Below are 21,362 nucleotides of genomic sequence, written 5' to 3'. Positions count from 1 at the left end.
CGCACAGGGGGATGACATAATCATGTCATACGCAGATGATGGAGCTCAAGCATGTGTGCAAGGGCTTACATAGCTGCACCATACATAGGCGAGGCAACCACGCTGCATGTGAGTCACACAGGGCCTTTTAAGGTCCCTGTGGCAGTTAGGTATTTTTGCCTGAAGGCTTGTTTGCACATGCATGGCCCTGGTACCTGGAAGTGCCAGCCATGCTAGTTGGCTAGAATCATTACATTCCACCCTTTTGTTTATTATAAAAATTTGGGGAGTCTGGGGTCTTTAATGGGTGGGAATGGAGCATCATCAGGTCTCTTGTGGCTGCTTCCTGCTGATTTTTTTTTAGTTTTTTTATTTAATTTGATAGTCTAATCATGCTATGCCTTTTTTTGAATTTTTTATTTTTATTTTATTTTATTTTTTTAATTAAAATTTCTGCCTCCTCCCCGTTTCCCATTTCCCTCCCCTTCCTCCCACACATAGCCCCTCCCCCACTCCCCTCCCCCTCTCCCCATTCCTCTCCCCCTCTCCCCACTCCATTCCCCCTCCCTCTAGGTACTGAAGAGCAGTCCAAATTCCCTGCCCTGCGGGAAGTCCAAGGTCCTCCCACTTCTATCTATGTCCAGGAAGGTAAGCATCCAAACAGGCTAGGCTCCCGCAAAGCCAGTTCATGTATTAGGATCAAAACCTAGTGCCATTGTCCTTGGCGTCTCATCAGCCTTCATTGTCCGCCATATTCAGAGAGTCTGGTTTCATCCTATGCTTATTCAGTCCCAGTCCAGTTTGCCTTGGTGAGCTCCGAATAGATCAGTTCCACTGTCACAGTGGGTGGGTGCACCCCTCGTGGTCCTGACTTCCTTGCTCATGTTCTCCCTCCTTCTGCTCCTCATTTGGACCTTAAGAGCTCAGTCCGTTGCTCCAAATTGGGTCTCTGTCTCTATCTCAATCCATCGCCAGATGAAGGTTCTAAGGTGATATGCAAGATATTCATCAGTATGGCTATAGGATAGGGTCATTTCAGGTTCCCTTTCCTCAGTTGCCCAAGGTACTCAACTTACTCCAAGATCCAGTAATACCACTCTTGGGAATATACCTAAGAGATGCCCTATCATATGACAAAAGCATTTGTTCAACTATGTTCATAGCAGCATTGTTTGTAATAGCCAGAACCTGGAAACAACCTAGATGCCCTTCAATGGAAGAATGGATGAAGAAAGTGTGGAATATATACATATTAGAGTACTACTCAGTGGTAAAAAACAATGACATCATGAATTTTGCATGCAAATGGATGGAAATAGAAAACAGTATCCTGAGTGAGGTATCCCAGACCCAAAAAGATGAACATGGGATGTACTCACTCATAATTGGTTTCTAGCCATAAATAAAGGACATTGAGCATATAATTTGTGATCCTAGAGAAGCTAAATAAGAAAGTAAACCCAAAGAAAAACGTATAGTCATCCGCCTGGATAGGGGAAGTAGACAAGATTGCCGGGCAAAAGCTGGGAACTTGCGGGTGAGGTGGCATGGGGCTAAGGGGAAATGAGGTGCGAAACGTGAGAAGGGGAGGATGGGGGGAGCTTGGGGGAATAGGATGGTTGGGATATAGGAAGGGTGGATACGGGAGCAGAGAAATATATATCCTAGTTAAGGGAGCCATCTTAGGGTTGGCAAGAGACTTGTCTCTAGAGGGGCTAGCAGGTGTCCAGGGAGATGTCCACAGCTAGTACCTTGGGCAACTGAGGAAAGGGAACCTGAAATGACCCTATCCTATAGCCATACTGATGAATATATTGTGGCTGCTTCCTGCTGATTTTGTGGGCATCATCAGGTCTCTTGAGACTGCTTTTTGCTGATTTTGTGGGTGTTGGATGTTATGCAAAAATCCACGGGGTCCCCACAAAAGCCAACAAAGGAGACTGAGTCCCATACATAAAAGGAAAGAGCCTTTATTTTAATCAAGTTTGCAAACTTGGTCTCTCTGCATGTCCAACATATTGGAATAACTGAAGAGCCCCGAGCTCAATTAGAATCGGGTTTTTATAGTAGTAAAGGTGGGGATGAGGGGTCTCTGAGGTTAAGGACCCCTGATTGGCTGACATTTTTCTATGTGTGTCCTGGTGAGGTGCAGCTGGCAGGTGATCCTATCTACAGTGGTTGGAATGTCAGGGGTTTCTTTTGAATGGTCTGCTCTTGGGTGGGGGTTGGGTAATCTCAGCTTGTGGTGTTTTTCTGCTACCAGGCATTGTCTCAGGGTAAACTACTGAGACTCAGGCCTCTTATTTAAATTTATCGATGGCCAGAGTCCCAGGTGATAATGGTTGGAAGTAAAGAACTTCCTTTGGGTGACCTGCCCAGACTTAGATTATCATGGCTAGTCCCCACATTGAGAGTTGAGGTGCTTGACAACATCTTGGGATGGCTGATTACTTTTGTGTTTTTATTTAGGGCTCTGTGAAACTGGCTGGCTGGCAGCTTGGAACTCGCAAGATGCTGGAAAGGCAGAAGATTATGTTTGGAAAAAAATTTAGATCCTGGTGATTAAGGGAGGGGAGTCCCAAGATGGAAGATGGAGGGGATTTTGAGGGGGTAGAGGAGGGAGTTTCATAGAGATTCTCAAGACCAGGAATGATAAGGGAAGAATTAAATGATACTTATTCTGGGCAAGTCTGGTCCATTTAGATAGGTCCAATTGGCTCCCTGGAGCTTATGAAAAAATGTTTGAAAAGAAATAAATTTTAGACATATTAAAAGCTTATGATTGCAATAGTATGGTGTTGGAATAGAAGATGGTGGGGAGGGGGAAGGAAAAGAAGGGGGAATTATTAGAAAGGGGAATATTAGACCCCTCAGTGTTTTACCTGAAGCAAATCTCAAGGCACTTGTTCTCTTTAGCACCATGGTATTACCTCAACATCCTGGAGACACTGCTGCAGTCAGTGACAAACCTGTTATGTTAAAGTCTGTTTTGTGAATTTTTTGGAGTCTGGGGCTGTGAATGTCCCCAAACTTGTTATTGTTTCTTACTACCTGGGCTTTTGGTAATCTTTGTACCTCTGGCTCTATGTTTAATAATGGTCCCTGTAATAGCAGCTGATTGGTTAACTGGAAATTTAAGTATGACATTAGAGATATAGAGAAATTGGTAAAGCAAATAGGAGAAAGAGGAAGAAGGAGAGTATATAGAGTTTTTGGCACAGGAGAGTTGAGTAAGGTGATGAGACTTTTATTTTTCTGGAACTGGAGAAAAAGTGACTGATCTTTGGTGGCCTCTGGAACTTAAGGAAGCAGGGCCCTGTTTGATTATTTGAGGAAGTATCTTGAGCTGGAAGAGTAAAAGGGTTAAGATGCAACAGGTGGATCCAATGAGGGAGTCCCTCGAGCTTGGTAGCTGTGGGAGTTGCAAGAATTACTTTAAAGGGGACCTACCATTTAGGGGTAAGGGGTGTTGGTCTTGTGGAAGGGAGAATAGTACCTGATCTTCTAGTTTAATTGGTGGTGGGCATAGATTGGCACATGGTTGAAGTAATGAGTACTTGGTAAAATCCCATAATAGGAAGTGAAGATGGGATAACAGCAGAGTAAGCAGGTGATCAGGAAGGGGAGAGGTTTTAGGGGAGAGGCCAGGAGTTAAAACTGGCCGCCCATACATGCGTTCAAAGGATGAGATGGAAAGGGGGCTTTGGGGGAGAGCCCTAAGCCTAAGAAGGGCCAGAGGCAAAAGTTTTACCCAGTCAAGGTGAAGCTCCTATGACATCTTAACAAGAACATTTTTTAAGGAGCAGTTAGTTTGTTCTACCTTTCCTGAAGACTGAGGATGGTATGGGATATGAAAATGCTAGGAAATGTTAAGAGCCTTAGATAAAGTTTGAGAGATCTGGGAGGTAAACTCTGGGCTACTATCCGACTGAGGAGAGGTTGGAATTCCAGACTGGGGGATAATTTCTTGGAGAAGAACACTGGAAACTGGGCCCTCTTGTTAGTGGTGGGAAATGCTTCAATCCACCCAGACATGGTGTCCACCAAAACCAGGAGATATTTAACTCATCTGACTGTGGGCATATGAGTAAACTCAAGCTGCCAGTCAGTTCCTGGAGGGGAACCCCTAGCCTGTTGAGTAAAAAAAGGGAAGCTATGATATTTGGTCTTGGGATTTGACTTTTGACAGATTTTACAAGAGGCAGTGATAGATTTTAAGAACTCTAAATCCTCAGAGGTGGGTTGGAGGTGAGCATTGACAAAATGAAACAGAGCTTTGCTATTAGGATGAAAGAGCTGATGTAGGTAGAATCAAATTTTCTGGATGTTAGGGAGTGTCTGTGAGAATGTGGGCTGTACTGTATGAAGCCCCTGAGGTGATTGAGGTAAGTTTGGGCTCTGGAATGCTGTTGTTCTTGAAAATAATGGAGCTGTCAGTCTGATGAGACCAACAGTGAATAATTCCTATAGTTTTGGGGAGATGGGAGACTTTTAACAAGTCCATAATGTAACTTAAGTTAGTTATGGATCCTCTTTTCACTGTAAGAAGCCCACACTCCTTTCAGATAGCTGTGTGGGACAGGAAGATATGAAAGGCATATTTAGAGTCTGTGTAAACATTTATTTTGTTTTTTGTTTTTTGTTTTTTTTGTTTGTTTGTTTGTTTGTTTTTTGAGACAGGGTTTCTCTGTGATTTTGGAGCCTGTCCTGGAACTAGTGTGTAAACATTTAAATATTGTTTCTTTTGCTAACTGGACGGCACAGGTAAGGGCTATTAATTCAGCCTGCTGATTAGTTGTATGGGCAGGGAGTACCTGTGCCTCCACCACCCCAGAATCTGACACTATGGCATAGCCTGCTCTATGGGTCCCCTCACATAAAAAGGAGCTACCATCTGTGTACCAGGTATAAGTGACCTGGGACAGTTTGCGCTTCTGTATATGTGAGGGGTGGGGCAGTAGATCCTCTAAGGTTTCTATGAAGGATTGAGATGGGAAATAATTAATGTTAGGTTGAGGTAGGAGATTTGAGATATTAAGAGGTGGACAGGATTGGAAAGTGACTGTGGCATCTTCTGTTAGTGTCACCTGGAGGGAAAGAACTCGGGAAGGAGGTAAGGTTTGTAAGCCTTTGTAAGTTAAGAGATGGGACTGATTGTGGTGGGTGACCCAAAGGTTAGTTTATTTGACTCACAAATAAGAAACTCAGCAGCTGCAAAAGTACATATGCAGGGTTCCCAGTCCTGAGTGGTGAGGTCCAGCTTCTTTGATAGGTACACTTCAGGTGCAAATCAAGGTCCCAGCTGATGTCCTAGAACCCCAAGGGTATATCCCTCCTTCTCTGTTACATAGAGGGAGAAAGGACAAGTTAAATCTGGGAGATGAAGAGCGGGAGCCTGGATAAGGGCTTGCTGGAGTCTCTGAGAGGGTTTAGGGAAGGGGCTCATGCAGAGAGCTGAGAGCTGCCTCATATAAGGGGTAGGTGAGGAGAGAAAAAGAGGAGATCCAGGAACGTAGGAAGCCAGCTATTTCTAGAAATGATAAAACCTCTTCTTTTGTAGAAGAAACTGCAAAGGACTGAATCAGCTTTTTCCTGTCTAGAGTAATAGCTTTTTGGGTTGGGGTAATAGTTAATCTCAGGTAAATGATCTGAGAGGTAGATAGTTGGACCTTAGAAGGTGAGACTCTATAGCACTTTTTGGACAAGGAATTTAAAAGAACAAAGATATCAGTTTTGCTAATCTCTAGGGATGGACTGAAAATAAAATATCATCTATGTACGGTATGAGTTTAAATTTAAGGAGAGACAGTGAGAAAAGATCAGAAGCTAAAGCCTGACCAAATAGGTGTGGGCTGTTCCGGAATCCCTGGGGAAGGACAGTCCAGATGAGCTGTGTGGAGAGGTGAGGGTCAGGGTTAGGCCAGGTGAAGGCAAAGGTATTTTGAGATTGAGAGCTGAGAGGAATAGAGAAAAAAAAGCATCCTTGAGGTTTAGAACTGAGAAGTGGGAGGTTCCTGGAGGATAGTGGAAAGAAGTGTGTAAGGGTTAGGCACTACAGGATGAAGAGGGACCACTGTGGAGTTAATGAGCTGGAGATCTTGAACCAGGTGATAGGTTCCATTAGATTTTTTTAACAGCAAGTATAGGAGTGTTAAAGGGATAGGAGGTGGGGTGAAATAGCTTTTTTCTTAGAAGGTCAGAGATAATAGACTTAAGTCCCCTAAGGCTCTGGAGAGGGAGGGATACTGAGCTTGGGTAATGTACTTAGTAGGATCTTATAATTGGATAATGATGGGGAAATGGTGTTTAACAACAGAGGGGTTTGGGGTGTCCCAGACTTGGGGTCCACCTGAAAGGCTGATAGAGGAAAACACCCATTGGAGCTGGGAGGTTGAGAGGCTAGAAGGAGGTGGAGGGGAGCTGCTGGTAAATCTGGGATAAGGTGAATGGAAGGAGCAAACAAAACTGAAGCTTCTACTTTTGCTAAAAGAAAAAAAATCTCTTCCCATAAGAAGTACCGGCAGATTGGCATGACTAAAAATGAATGAGATAAATACCCCTAAAAGCACAGTTAAGTGGTGGGATCTGCTGAGGTAGATAAGACTGTCCCCCGACCCCAACAATAGGGAAACAAGAAGGAGAGGTGGCCCCCAGAATTCCCTCAGTACCGAGTATGTGGCTCCAGTGTCCAAGAGAAAGAAGATGGGCTGTCCTGATACCATGATATTTACCCATGGCTCCCTGTTACAGATGGTGGTTGTGTTTGAGTCAAAAGAGGCTGGGCAGCCTCACTCATTCATGGCCGGACCTAGAAGGTCAACTTGGGAATTTTCTGGGTTTGATGTCTCTGTGCCACAATGTGCATGAGGACAATCTACTGCCCAATGTCCTTCCCTATGGCATCTTTGACAAGGTCTCATGGGACCAATATAAGGATTAAGGCATGCTTGGGCCCAGTGACCAGTTTTACCACATTTGAAACACAGGCCTGGTGATTCTCGAGCCCCAGGGGCAAGGGAGCAGCATGGACAGCATGAATCAGGTGGTCTGCCACCTCGGCCAGTTGGGGAGCCATGGCTCACATGTGACTGTGATGATTACGGGCTTTGTCATCCCTTGCATGGTACACCTTCAAAGCCAACTCTAAGACTTCTGTCTATGGGGTCAAGGGGTCTTTCTCCAAACATTTAAGTTTAGCCTTAATGTCAGGGTAGCGCTGAAAAAAAAATGAGTCATGAGTAACTGTTTACCTTCTGTGGTTTCTGGATCTAAGTTAGTATATTGTAATAGAGCTTTAGTGAGGCATTCCAAAATGTGGAAGGATTTTCCTTCGTATCTTGAATAGCCTCTGAGAGCTTATTATAGTTTACTGGCTTGAGGGCAGCCTTACAGAGACCTGGCAGAAGGCAAGTAAAAAACCGGTTCCAAGCTAAAATTCCACCTGGGGTATTATAATCTCAGTGTGGTTCCCGCTGGGGGATTGCCTCTGTCCCTGGAGGGTGGGTTGCATGAATTTAGTGAATCTCATCTGCATGTAGTCTGGCCTGCTCCCAAACTCAGCAGCACTCTTCAGAAAGTAGGTTATTAGATAGGATCATATAGATATCATGAAAGGTGAGACTATAAGACTGAGTAATGTGTTGGAATTTTTTTTTGAAAGAGGTAGAATTAGACTTATAGGACCCCAGTTTTTGTCCTATATGGGAGAGTTTTGAGAGGGAGAAGGGAACGTGTACCCTAACCCATCCATCTATGCCGGCCACCTCTCGCAATGGGAGCCGGCTTGGCTTGGTCAGGGTTGGGTTCCACAGCAGCATGTGAGCACGTGAGAGGAGGGGTAAAGGTGGGTGCTAGAGCTGGGCGGCTGCTGCAGCCTGGCACCAGAGAGGAAGAATGATCCAGCAGGGATAATGGGGTAGTTAGTGGAGGGGGAAGAGCTGAAGAGGGCAGTGCAGCCTGCATGGCACGGGTGTGGGCAGAGAGAGGTGGCAAGGCAGGCAGCGAGCCAGCGGGAGGTGAAGAAGTGGATGTATCTGTCTGCTGAGGTGGGAAAGGTGGGGGTTCATTAGCTGGGTCCAGAGCAGAAGTGGAGGGTTCTTCCATCTCAGATGGCATAGCCAGGAACATGTGAGCAGGTGAAAAATTTGCAAGGATAGAGGGCCTAGACTTAGAACTTAGATAGAAAAAGACTTGGATATAGGGAAACTCCTTCCCTATGCCTGTGCACTGACAGTAGTTAGAAAGCTCCCACAGAATATTGGAATCAAAGGTGCCATTAGGCCGCCACTTTAGATTGTTACCTAAATGGTAAGGAGGCCATTTTTTTGAACAAAGATGGACAAGTGTAAGTCTGTAAGTAGGGCATTAAGTCCTGGGGTTTTAGGGCCTCTAAAAGGCATCCCAAGGGGGAGGTTGGATTGATGGTCTTTGAGGACTTGTTGCTCATAGCTGAAACCATGAAAACCCACCAGAACAGTGACATCACAAGGCTTATGGGAGAACGCCTCCTCTCTATAGGTGCTGTGTAAAACAGCAACACCACAAAGACTATAGGAAGATGTCTCTTCTCTACAGGCGGGGTGTTGAAGCCTGACTGGCTCTGTTCTGGGTGACTCAGAAGCCAGAGAAGCTAGAGGCCCCTCTGAGCAGTCTGCCACAGCAGGACCACTGAGTAGTGGTCCAAAAGAAAAGAAAAAGAAAAAGAGAAAAATCCGATCACCCTGAGCCCCAAGGTGAACGCACTGCTCGGCGTATGCAGTGCTAGCATGGGAGGACTACCCTGGGTTATCCGATATGGTTTTGAAAGACCCTCACCCCGAGCTTATCGCCCAAACAGCTAGCATTTGTAACGCCATTTGCAAGGCTAGAACCTCATAATAGCAGGAGGGCTGGAAGGGTCAATTCTGAGACAGGCAAGCCTGCCAAAACAGGATATCTGTGGTTGAACATCTGGTCCCGGGAGGAACGGAAAGTACCTAGAAAAACAACTCAGGGCCCCTAGACTGTGCCAACTCAGCGGCTTATCTGATTTCCATGTAATGGGGAACATGTCCTCAGTTCGAACCTAGTCTAAGCCTCGCCACATTTAAATGACCCAATCAGAACCCTGTAACCATGCATCTCGCTTCTGTAGCCGCGCTTTTTGCTCCCCAACCCTATATAAACCCACTGCCCCAACCGGGAGGCGCGCAAGTCTTCTGAGAGACTTTGTCGCCCCGGGTACCCGTGTATCTGAATAAACCTCTTGCTGATTGCATCCGCACTGGTGGTCTCGCTGTTCCTTGGGGAAGGGTCTCCTCAGAGGGAAGACACTCTTTGAGGGTCTTTCATTGGGGGCTCGTCCGGGATTTGGAGACCCCTGCCCAGGGACCACCGACCCACTATCGGGAGGTAAGCTGGCCAGCGTTTGTCTTAATGTTGTCCGTGTGTCTGCGCTGCGAATTCTGAATCTGTAGCATTCAGCTGAGTGCATCTGTATCTGGCGAGCCCGGAAGGAGCTGACGAGCTCGCACTTCCCCCTCGCAGCCCTGGAAGACGTTCCAAGGGTGTCTGGAGCCCGATTTTTCGGTGCTCATCTGTCTGAAACAACGTCCAGAGTCGGACTATTCGGGGCCCCACCCGTGTCCGAGGGGTACGTTGTCCTGGTTGGAGACGAGGGATCCGGACCCTCGACTAAGTCTCCGTCTGAGTTTTTGCTTTCGGTTTTACGCCGAAGCCGTGCCGCGAAACTATCTGTATTTGTCTTGTCGGTGTTGTTTTCTTGTTTGTTGTTAACAAATGCAGTTTATGAGATAATGGGTCAATCTGTTACGTTCCCTCTCCTTTGACTCCGTCAGCCCCTGCTCTCCCAACCCCCCTTCTCCCTACCCCAGCCCGATCCTCTCTATACCCAACTCTCACCAAGTCTTCGCAGGAAAAAGACTCGAAGAAGCAGAAGCCCAAAGTCCTCCCGCCAGGAGGGGATCTTTTGGTCGACCTCCTCACCGAGGACCCCCCGCCATACCAGGATGCGGGACCCACCCCTGAGGCTGCTGAAGCAGCCCCGGAGGCCCCCGCTCCGGAGGAACCAGCCCCATCACCCATGGCTGGGCGCCTCCGGGGTCACCGGGAGCCCCCACCCGATTCCACCTCACATGCCTTGCCCCTGCGAACCGGGCCAGGCGGTCAACAGCAATACTGGCCGTTTTCAGCCTCTGATCTATATAACTGGAAACATAATAATCCTCCCTTTTCTAAGGATCCCTCTATGCTAACCTCTTTGATTGAGTCCATCCTAGTCACTCATCAACCCACCTGGGACGACTGTCAGCAGCTGCTGCAAGCGCTGCTGACCTCCGAAGAAAAGCAGAGAATGTTCTTGGAGGCTCGGAAAAATGTGCCGGGCGAAAACGGTCGCCCTACGCAGCTACCCAACGAGATTGAGGCTGCGTTCCCCTTGGAACGACCCAACTGGGACTTCCACACTCCTGAAGGTAGGACCCACCTATGTCTCTACCGCCAGTTGCTCATAGCGGGTCTCCATGGGGCTGCCCGACGCCCCACCAATCTGGCACAGGTGAAACAGGTAATACAGGGACCGGAAGAGACTCCCTCAGCTTTCTTAGAGCGTCTTAAGGAGGCATACCGCATATATACTCCTTATGACCCCGAGGATCCAGGATGTAACCTGGCCATGTCCTTCATCTGGCAGTCGGCACCAGATATTAGAAAGAAGCTTGAAAGATTAGATAATCTCAAGGAGCAGACAATTCAGGACTTGCTTAAGGAAGCGGAGCGAATTTTCAACAAGAGGGAAACCCAGGAAGAGAGGGACGAGAGACTCAAGAAGGAAACAGAGGAGAGGGATGAAAGGCTTAGAAAGGAGGTAGAAGAAAGGGATAACAAGAGGGAACGAAAAAGAAATCAGGAATTCAGTCGGTTGCTGGCCACCGTAGTATCAGGACAGAGACAAGACAGGCAGGAGAGAGATGGAAGGAAGGGACCTCGGGTCGACAGAGATCAATGTGCTTACTGCAAGGAAAGAGGACACTGGGCGAGAGAATGTCCCAAGAAGCCTCGCAAACCTAGGGGCCCCAAGCCACAGGTCTCGCTCCTTTCCCTAGATGACGAGTAGGGAAGTCAGGGCCAGGAGCCCCCCCCCCCGAGCCCCGGGTAACACTCAATGTTGGGGGGCAACCAGTCACCTTCCTAGTCGATACAGGAGCTCAGCATTCAGTCCTCACCCAGTCTGCAGGACCACTCAGTGAGCGAACTGCCTGGGTACAAGGTGCCACGGGTGGAAAGCGATATCATTGGACCACCGAACGGAAGGTGCAGCTGGCGAATGGTAAAGTAACCCATTCCTTCCTGCATGTTCCAGACTGTCCATATCCACTGTTGGGGCGAGATTTACTCACCAAATTAAAGGCCCAAATTCATTTTGAAGGGAAAAAATTTCAAGTGGCAGGGCCAAACGGGGGCCCCCTACAGGTATTAACTTTACAATTGGAAGAAGAATATCGACTGTATGAACATGACCATGAGACTCAGGGGCCCACAGACTTGGACACTTGGCTTATATCGAGGCAAGCCTGTCTTGCCCATGAAGCAGACTTACGAACTAATTAACTACCTGCATAAGCTGACCCATCTTAGCCCCAAAAAGATGAAAACTCTCCTGGACTGGGAAGAAGGCATCCACTATCTGTTGGGAAGAGATGACATCTTACAGACTGTGGCTGAACAATGTAAGGCCTGCGCCCAGGTGAATGCCCGGAGGACAAAAATAGGACCAGGGGTCCGGATAAGAGGGCATCGACCTGGTATCCACTGGGAAGTTGATTTTACTGAGGTAAAACCTGGACTATATGGATATAAATATCTGCTGGTGTTCATAGACACCTTCTCAGGATGGGTTGAGGCTTTCCCCACCAAACATGAAACAGCTAGGGTTGTGACTAAAAAACTCCTGGAAGAGATCTTCCCTAGATATGGGATGCCCCAGGTATTGGGCACTGACAACGGGCCAGCCTTCATCTCTCAGGTAAGTCAGTTGGTGGCCAGGCTATTGGGGATTGATTGGAAATTACATTGTGCTTACCGACCCCAAAGCTCAGGACAGGTAGAACGCATGAACAGAATCATTAAGGAGACTTTATCTAAATTAACGCTTGCAACTGGCTCAAGAGACTGGGTGCTCCTACTCCCCCTAGCCCTATATCGGGCCCGTAACACCCCGGGTCCCCATGGACTCACGCCCTTCGAAATCATGTATGGGGCTCCAACCCCCTTCATAAACTTCTTTGACTCAAACATTTCTGATTATGCTAATAGCCCCTCTCTGGAAGCTCACTTACAGGCACTCCAACTGGTCCAGAGAGAGGTCTGGAAGCCCCTGGCCGCAGCCTATCGAGAACAACTGAACAAACCGGTAGTTCCCCATCCCTTTCAAGTCGGAGACATCGTTTGGGTCCGCAGACACCAGACTAAGAACTTGGAACCTCGGTGGAAGGGGCCTTACACAGTTCTGCTGACCACCCCGACGGCGATCAAGGTAGACGGAATTGCCTCCTGGGTCCACGCTTCCCACGTCAAGGCAGAACACCCGGTTGAGAAAGAGCAGCCATGGAGAGTCCAGCGTACCCAAAACCCACTAAAGCTAAGACTTACGCGGGGGGAGGCTTAGGCTTAGTCCTACTTCTGTATATCCTGCTGGGGTTAGAAATGATGGCCGGAGAGGAAAGCCCACACCAGATATATTCCCTAACCTGGCAGATCCAGTCCCAGAGCGGAGAAATAATACAGGACTAACACCCTGCGTGTCTGCCTCGGTCCTAAATAGCAGCTCCGACTATTGTGTATTAATCGAACTCTGGCCCAAGGTTACATACCATGAGCCTGAATACATTTATAGTCACCTCGAGGGGCTGTCCAGACCTCGACGGGAAAGACAGTTTGACTCAGAGGGAGTCGTCTGAGGCCGAATGGAAGATTCCATTCGGTTCCTCATAAGAAAATGGGGGAATGAAAGATCCTCACCCCGAGCTTATCGCCCAAACAGCTAGCATTTGTAACGCCATTTGCAAGGCTAGAACCTCATAATAGCAGGAGGGCTGGAAGGGTCAATTCTGAGACAGGCAAGCCCGCCAAAACAGGGTATCTGTGGTTGAACATCTGGTCCCGGGAGGAACGGAAAGTACCTAGAAAAACAACTCAGGGCCCCTAGACTGTGCCAACTCAGCGGCTTATCTGATTTCCATGTAATGGGGAACATGTCCTCAGTTCGAACCTAGTTTAAGCCTCGCCACATTTAAATGACCCAATCAGAACCCTGTAACCATGCATCTCGCTTCTGTAGCCGCGCTTTTTGCTCCCCAACCCTATATAAACCCACTGCCCCAACCGGGAGGCGCGCAAGTCTTCTGAGAGACTTTGTCGCCCCGGGTACCCGTGTATCTGAATAAACCTCTTGCTGATTGCATCCGCACTGGTGGTCTCGCTGTTCCTTGGGGAAGGGTCTCCTCAGAGGGAAGACACTCTTTGAGGGTCTTTCAGTTTTAGCTATGGGAAGCAACCAGAGATGAATGTCAGCAAAGGGCTCAATTGTAGCCATGAAGGCTGTGGTTGGCGGCTTTCCGCCTGTTTCTAGGAACACCAGAAGATTTCCTGGAGCTCAACGGTCAATTTCTCGGGTTTGGAGAAATGGTTAAGCTGACAAGAATGGGGAAACCCACCAACTGAAGCTGGTGGTGTGTGTAGAGGCCGTGCTCAGGCAGATGGAACACGTGGTTGTTGTGAGAAAAATACCCGGTTCCAGATCCCGACCCTGGGAGAGGGGCCAGAGGGCCTACTGAGTCTCATGGCACCAATGAAATTACCTGGCGCGAGTGAGAAAAAAGCATGAACTATGCAACAAACCTTCTTAGGAGTTTATTAGAGGAGATGTGTACAGGCCTGGTGAAGTCGGTGTGCAGAAAGAGTGCTTAAGATGGTGTGTCCAGCTTTTAAATGCTGCCTAGCACATGCGCACAGGGGGAAGACATAGCCATGCCGTATGCAGATGATGGAGTTTACGCATGCGCATAGGGCTTATGTAGCTGTGCCATACATAGGTGATGCAACCATGCCGCACATGGGTCATGCAGGACCTTTTAAGGTACCCGGGGTGGCTAGGTATCCTGAGGGCTTGTCTGCACATGTGTGGCCCTGGAACCTAGAAGTGCCAGCCATGTTGGTTGGCTAGAATCATAACAAGGAGTACTGTTTCTCATTCTTTGTCCAGGATCATGTTTTCCCACCTCCCGAAAAGCTGAGGAGTCTTTCTTCAGGTCTTGGAAGCCATGGACTCAGAGTAGACAGAATTCCCCAAGTCTTAGTCATTGTCTAGAAGCACAAATTGCTACCAACTAGCTGTGCATAACTGTCTGAGATGGTTAAATTTGGTTGTCAACCGATTGGATCTGGTCTTGATTAAGAGGGTATACCCATAAGAAGATTCTTCCTTCTTTCTTTCTTTCTTTCTTTCTTTCTTTCTTTCATTTGTTTGAGACAGGGTTTCTCTGTGTATCTTTGGAGCCTGTCTTGGAACTCACTTTGTAGACCAGGCTGATCTCGAACTCATAGAGATCCACCTGCTTCTGCCTCTTGAGTGCTATGATTAAAAGCGTGAGCACCACTGCCTGGCAAGATTTTCATAATTAGGTTAACTGAAATAGGAGGCCCTACCTTAAGCATGGGCAGCACTCCCCTGGAGGCCCAGCATCGTTTCAGCAGAGCCTCTGACAGTTTTAGGTTGGTCTGGCTTCTACACGCCAGACATAAGAAGGACCAAGGGAAAAGCTTTTGTCTTTTGCCTGTTTTACTTCCCATCTTGTTGGCAAGTTCATCTGTTTCTGCCACTGCCACTGCTTCAATCCTTTGCTCCCATTAGAAAGCGGATTTTGACTTTACAATATAGACCAAAGATCAGTGACTCTTTAGGAATCTTCTGGACCTTCACCACCACATTGATACTGTTGAGGAAACCATCCTCATGGACAGAGCAGCTCCTAAGTTTTCATCCTGTCTAGTGTGAAGACAGTCATTGTTAAACTACCTAGACCATATCAATTAAGCCTACCTAAAATACTTTTCAATATATATTCATTCTATTGGTTCTGTTCCTGTAGAATAGATTAAGAAAGTAACAACACATGGACTGAAAAGAAGGCTCAGAGGTTGAGAGCACTTGCTGCTCTTGTAGAGGAGCTGGGTTCCCAGTACCCACCTGAACAATAGTCCTTAATTCCAGTCCAGAGAATCCAATATTCACTTCTGGCTCTGTCGGTACCAGGCACACATATGGTGCACATAGATGCAAAACAAAACACCTAGACACATAAAACTAAAGTACTGCTTAAAATCAAGACATGAACTGTAAGAATGGAGATGTGTCTGAGAAACGAGCAGCATTTATGAGTTTACAACAGACCAAAGAGCATGGACAGATGCTATATTCCAGCAGCAGAAAGTCCTTGCCATTGTTGTCCCATGAACAAACCTGATTATAGGCTAGGGATGGATTTATCAGTCATAGTGCTTCTACCCATCTTTCAGTTCCTTTAGTCTTATGGTAGATTTGACTGTGGAAGGCAGAACTGGTATTATAGATCCAGACCTATTTAGTTAATTCTCAAGCAGGAACCAGTGCCAACCACTCATAAATGGAAACTCAGTGCATATTTTATTATGCACTGCATAGGTTGGGTTAGCAAGACTTGGTGAGAGGTCTGTATCATGAAGCGGTCTCAGGCTAGTCATTCAGGAGGGAGAAACTGCAGGTGTAACTTTTGTACACATCGCCAATGAGTCACTTCCCTGACCCTACCTGAGGGAGGCTTTGCCAGTTCCCAAGGGTCTTAGGCATTGGGGTCCTTGTCAATAATACATCCATTCAGGACGTCATCAGCTTCGCTCAGGGCTTTCTCTACTCCCCACAGTACCAGAGTTAAGGCTGTAACTGCATTGGTGAAGTGATGAGGTTACTGGGTTTGGCTGAGTATGGAGCAAGGGTTAAGTAGTAACACTTAAGGAAGCAGCCGAAATCCAGAAAGAGAACAGGAACTGCACAAATAAGTTACTAAAACATCAGGAAGAAGCTAGGCAGGAAAAGGAAATGGACTGCAGGCCTCTGTGATGTTTCACTGACTGAGGCTCACAGAACTTGATGGCTAGAAGAATGTACTAGTTAACTCTCTCCTGTTGATATAAAACATCATGGCAACTTTCATCAAAACCACTACAAGAAAGATCTTGGAGTTAAAACAGTTCAAATAATCAGATGGAAAAGTCCAATACGGCTTGTAGTGATCCGTTGAAACAGTGGGTGGTTTCAGTTAGAAGTGTTTGAGATCTACAGTACATGATGACTGTAGTTACCTTTCAAACTTAAGACAAAAATTCCCTCCAAAAAGTATTTGATGTATTAGATGTGCTAGCTTTAATCACTTTGGTACACACACACACATACACACACACATACACACACACACACACATACTTTGGGAAGCATTAATATATTCCATTCTAATTTGTCAATTTATGATATAAAATTTACAAAATTAGGAAAAAATAAGGTAAAGATTTCATGTGGGATTCCTCTCTGTATGCTATGAATGTGTTATTACCATTGGTTATTAAATAAGTTTTGGCCAGTGACTTAGTAAAGTCAGGTGGGAAATCTGAAGAGATATAGAAAGTAGGCAGAGTCAGGGAGATGCCATGTAGCTGCCAAAGGAAAAAGACACCAACCGCCAGTCAGAACATTACCGGTAGGCCACAGCCTCATGGCAATACACAGATTAATGGGTTAATTTAAGATGTAAGAATTATCTAGAAACATGCCCAAGCTATTGGCCAGTGTTGTAATTAATATAGTTTTTGTGTTATTATTCAGGTTTGGGCATCCGGGAAACAAATGAGCAATCTTTGTCTACTCTTGTAGACAGAGATTAATGTAAGAGTCAAGGGTATGAAATGCAAAATGAAGGCACCTAAGCATGCTAGAACACGTGAAATGCCAGTCCTCTCAGGGAGACAGTCATGAAACTGGTAAGGTTGTCTTGGAAGGAGGGGAGAGGGTGGCTTAGTCTATAGTGATGGAGAGGTAGAGGGAGGGGACCAGGCAAAGCATGACCTGTTAGTGGCAGGTGATTGGCTGAAAGGGATTTGTGAGGGGCACTTGACACTCTACTAGAGTGTACAACTGATCTAACCCTTCTCCCTCACTCAACTGCCATCTGTTTTTAACCAACCTTGCGAATGAGCTACTGGATGGCAGCATGATGTGCTCACCTACTAAAATGTGGTCAGAAGTGCTGTCATTTCAAGTCAAAGTAAAGAGTATGTGATTCATTTCTCACTTGCCTCTACTGCAGAAACCAGCATGTCTCAAAATGGCGTTTTTGGTTATCCTGGGTCCCAAGTGTGCTGGGAACAGATCCCTCCTGCTTCCACGCTGTCAACACCAGCGTTCCTAGAAGAAAGCATGCTTGTTCTAAAGTCCAAACTATATTAGTTTAGTTTATGCTGCCCTACATTTCTCCAGCAATGTCCTGCCTTCTCAGCAATGCCTTGCATTCTTTCTAGTCCATTTTCTAAACCACAACTCATCTTGCAAATGCAAATGACTAGCTTGGCATCCTTTTCCTGGTTTGCCATGTCCCTGCAAACTCAAGGTCTTTAACCCCTGCCCATCCCACTTTCACTACACCCCCATCTAAACTAGTCACACTGTTCTTTAACCTGCCATGCAGACATGCCTCTATGCTTTTGCCAATGTCCTGCTACATGCAGATTTCTCTTGTGTATCCCTAGCTCCAGAATAGAGCTTCTCTGCCCTAAACCATACCCAATTTTATACTTGCCCCACTACCACGCTATTTACTAGCACCTTTTTGTGGCTGAGCCGTTCACCTGATGGTCCACAGGAGCAACAGCAAGGGGGTTTTCTTTCGGAACAGGCCTTTATTTACTTTGTGTTGCCTGCTCCCCTGTGATTGTCAGTGTGCACGCAGGTTGTGTAAGAGCCCCTCCCTGCAGCACATTTCTCAGGAGCAGTGCGCATCTGGGCAGCCTAGTAAGCTCATCTGACTTCCGGCTTCTCATTTTGTAGAGATCTGATGTTGGAAAACAAAGTGTTTAAAGTTTTAAGTGTAGATTTTATTTTTATAATTTGTTACATTTATTTTATGGGGGGTATGCATGTGGGGGCAGAAGACAGTGAGCAGGAACTGTTTCTCTTTCCAACACGTGGACCCATCCCAAGAATTAAACTCAGCAGGCCTTTACCCAGTGAGCCATCTGGCATCCCTAAATGTATATTTCAACACAGAAATCCTCTATGCAAAAAAGTATTCAAGGTTACCAAGCCCAGTTACCATTCTGCTGTCAAATTCCTGGATAAATTAACCTCATTAATATTTCGTTACTGTGCAAAAAAGTAATTAAATTATCATTGCTGATGCTATTTCTTCCAAGCAAATTAAGTCTCAAAACTCACTCATTCAGTGATCTTATTTCAAAGATAATTTGTGGCAGTTCTTCAGCCATTTTGCCCTACCATCTTTAGTCTTCAAAAATTCCAAGGAATATCAAGATTCATACTAAATCACTTTCTCTCTGATCCTGAGCTAGTTCTGGAAAAATAGCAAAAACCTGTTATAGTCAATCTGATTTCACTGTTGTCATATGTGCTTTGGAAGCCTGAAAAAGATACCAACTTGGCACAAACAGGAAGTTACCCATATTGACTAGGAAGCAAATTAATGAGCAAATTTATGAAAAGGTTTTTGATTTTAAATTTCTTTCTTGGCTGGGCAATGGTGGCTTAATCCCAGCACTCAGGAGGTAGAGGCAGGTGTACCCCTGCAAGTTCGAGGCCTGGTCTACAAGAGCTAGTTCCAGGACAGGCTCTAAAGCTACAGAGAAACCCTGTCTTGAAAAACAAAACAAAAAAAAAAAAACAAACAAAAAGAAAATCTATTTCTTGGGCTTGGGTGTTATTAAGAACTCAAGTGCATTAAACCCTTTTGGTCACCAGAGCGTACACGCTGCACACCAATTTCAACTGTTTCAAGCACATTATACTACCAGCCCTTGATAATCATATTTCTGTTAAATATGCCATGTTATATCTGGAGGAAATTACATGACTTCCTAAAGACCGTTGATTTAAAACACTGGACACTGCTGTGTAAGAGAAAGCTGTTTTCACTGAACCATGCTAAATGGCACAATCAGTTGATTATAAGCAACAACTAACTGTATAGTAAGATGAAAACTTCATACACAGGAAGAACTCTTAGTAAAGAAGAGAAGTTCACCTTTTTCAAAGAGACACCTTTTTAACTGCTGCCAGATATAGTGGCTAGAGATGAGAAAATTCTTTCTCAAAAAGAATGGATCTCAACTGAGACAATGCAGTATCCCCTCCTCTGGGGACTTGGGAGCAATCTCTGCCGGCCTCGAGAAGGCAGCAGCTTCAATACACACTCAACAAATGTAAACTCTTAACAGGGTCAACAACCAAAATCTTTATCTCAAGTAATATTTCTGGTCTACTGCAGTATAAAGTCTGAAGGAAAACATGGATTTTATTTCTAGAATAAGGAACCAGGAGTTTATTTCCAAATCTCTTAGGAAAGCCTTTCTTGGTTTACATATGGCGATGATTGCAAGCAAATACATGTCTTACACTAGGCGTACAGGTACATACACATTTAGCTGTCCTCACCTAAGCAAGCAGTTGCAGTTTTGTTTAAATGTGGAAAAAAAATCTGTGAAACAAGCAAAGTAACTTTTCAGAGTAATAGCTTATTACAAGTTAGTAAACACGGGGCTGCCATGGTATCATTCAGAGTACAACTCTATAGCTTTTCAGCCATGTGTGAGCATTCCCATGTCACTCATGAGCATCAAGTATTCCCAAGTGGCTAAATATGCTAATCCCAACATTCCTTCATTTGTAAAGGATTTTGTTTCAAATAAGTTTTCTTCCTACTCTCTCTCTCTCGAAGACCTGAGCAAAACATTCCAAAACCACCCCAGAGACCTGATATTAAAGGTCTGAAGGATCCAACATAGAACTTTAATCTACTAAATAAAATCTTTCAGATTCTGTCTCATTGATACTGTAGGTCTAGCAGAAAACAAGTCTATACATCACCTCTTGGTCATTTTCAGAGTTGGTTGGTAAAATGCCCAAGGAAACTAAATGTCCTTTGGGATACCACACTACTTTTCCAACATAGAACAAAACCATGCTACTGAAACCCGAATGGCCTAAACTATAATACAGGTCTTCCCCAAATCGTTATTAGTATTACCAGGAAAACAAGCTACTTTTTTTCTGAAAAGGGAAAAACAAATAATTTCCCTTTGTGTTTTTCCTAAGAAAGCAGCTTTACCTGTGAGCTCTGGGTAGCTGCTGGCACACTTCTATTGTGTTCCATTTTTCAACCAAACATCAATTTTCCACTCCACAGAGTTTAGTTAAAGACTGTAACTTAGTGAAAATGAAATTCAGGAAAATCTACAATTTGAATTTTTCTTGAAAGCTTTCATATCTAAAATCAAATTTTCACAACTTTAAATTTTCTTTCCTTTTTTTTTTTTTTTTTGGTTTCTGTTTTTCAAGACAGGGTCTCTCTAGGCATCCTTGGCTGTTCTAGAACAGAGTGATGTAAACCAGGCTGACCTCAAACTCAGAGATCCACCTGCCTCTGCATCCCAAGTACTGGGATTAAAGGTGTGTGCTTCCACCGCCCTGCTTCTCAGCTAAAGTGAGGCAGAAACCACACCTTCAGTTACAAAGCATCACTATACACTTGCTCACGTAAGCAAAGTGGCTCTGAAGACTCATGACCAAATTAAAGAAAGCTTCAGCAGCTAAGAATTTTATGGATGTCAACATGTTCAACTTCAATCATGACTTCTTATCCAAGGCTGAGCTAGATACAAAAATATTAAAACATCCTATATAAGTTAATTGTGTATGCCCTTGTGCTGTTATTGTTTATGCAAGGACTGTGTGGATTAAAATGGACTCATTTGGTTGCTCAGTTATGATTAATTTATGTAAATATACAAATACTGAACAAAGCTATCATATTCCAATCTTTTAAGAATTATAACTGCTAGTAAAGCAGCAGCTTTTAGGTATCACTAATAAAATATGATTAAATAGTAGCAGTCAATCCTACTAAACTTATAAATAACTCTTGTTAGACTTTTTCCTGCCTAAATTTTTTAAGACAGTCTAAACCCAAAACTCAATGCATATTGAGCTTTCTTTTAAAAAATTCCAAATAGATTTAAGCTAACTGCAATCTATTCATAAAAACTGCCAAGAGCTTACTCTCACACTA

The 21,362-nt window shown here is 45.2% G+C and overlaps 1 protein-coding gene across 1 annotated transcript; it reads left to right on the top strand.

The window, feature by feature from the left end:
* Window positions 1–8,313: 8,313 nt before the first annotated feature.
* On the top strand, window positions 8,314–11,586 carry LOC130866218 (bromodomain-containing protein 4-like). Its single transcript, XM_057757437.1, is given in 4 exon segments — window positions 8,314–8,331; window positions 9,435–9,696; window positions 9,816–11,110; window positions 11,113–11,586. Coding segments are annotated over 4 exon segments (2,049 nt in total).
* Window positions 11,587–21,362: the final 9,776 nt, after the last annotated feature.

Source organism: Chionomys nivalis, chromosome 25, assembly GCF_950005125.1.
Source record: "Chionomys nivalis chromosome 25, mChiNiv1.1, whole genome shotgun sequence".
NCBI lineage: Eukaryota > Metazoa > Chordata > Mammalia > Rodentia > Cricetidae > Chionomys > Chionomys nivalis.
This window is presented reverse-complemented; position numbering and strand designations above follow the sequence as displayed.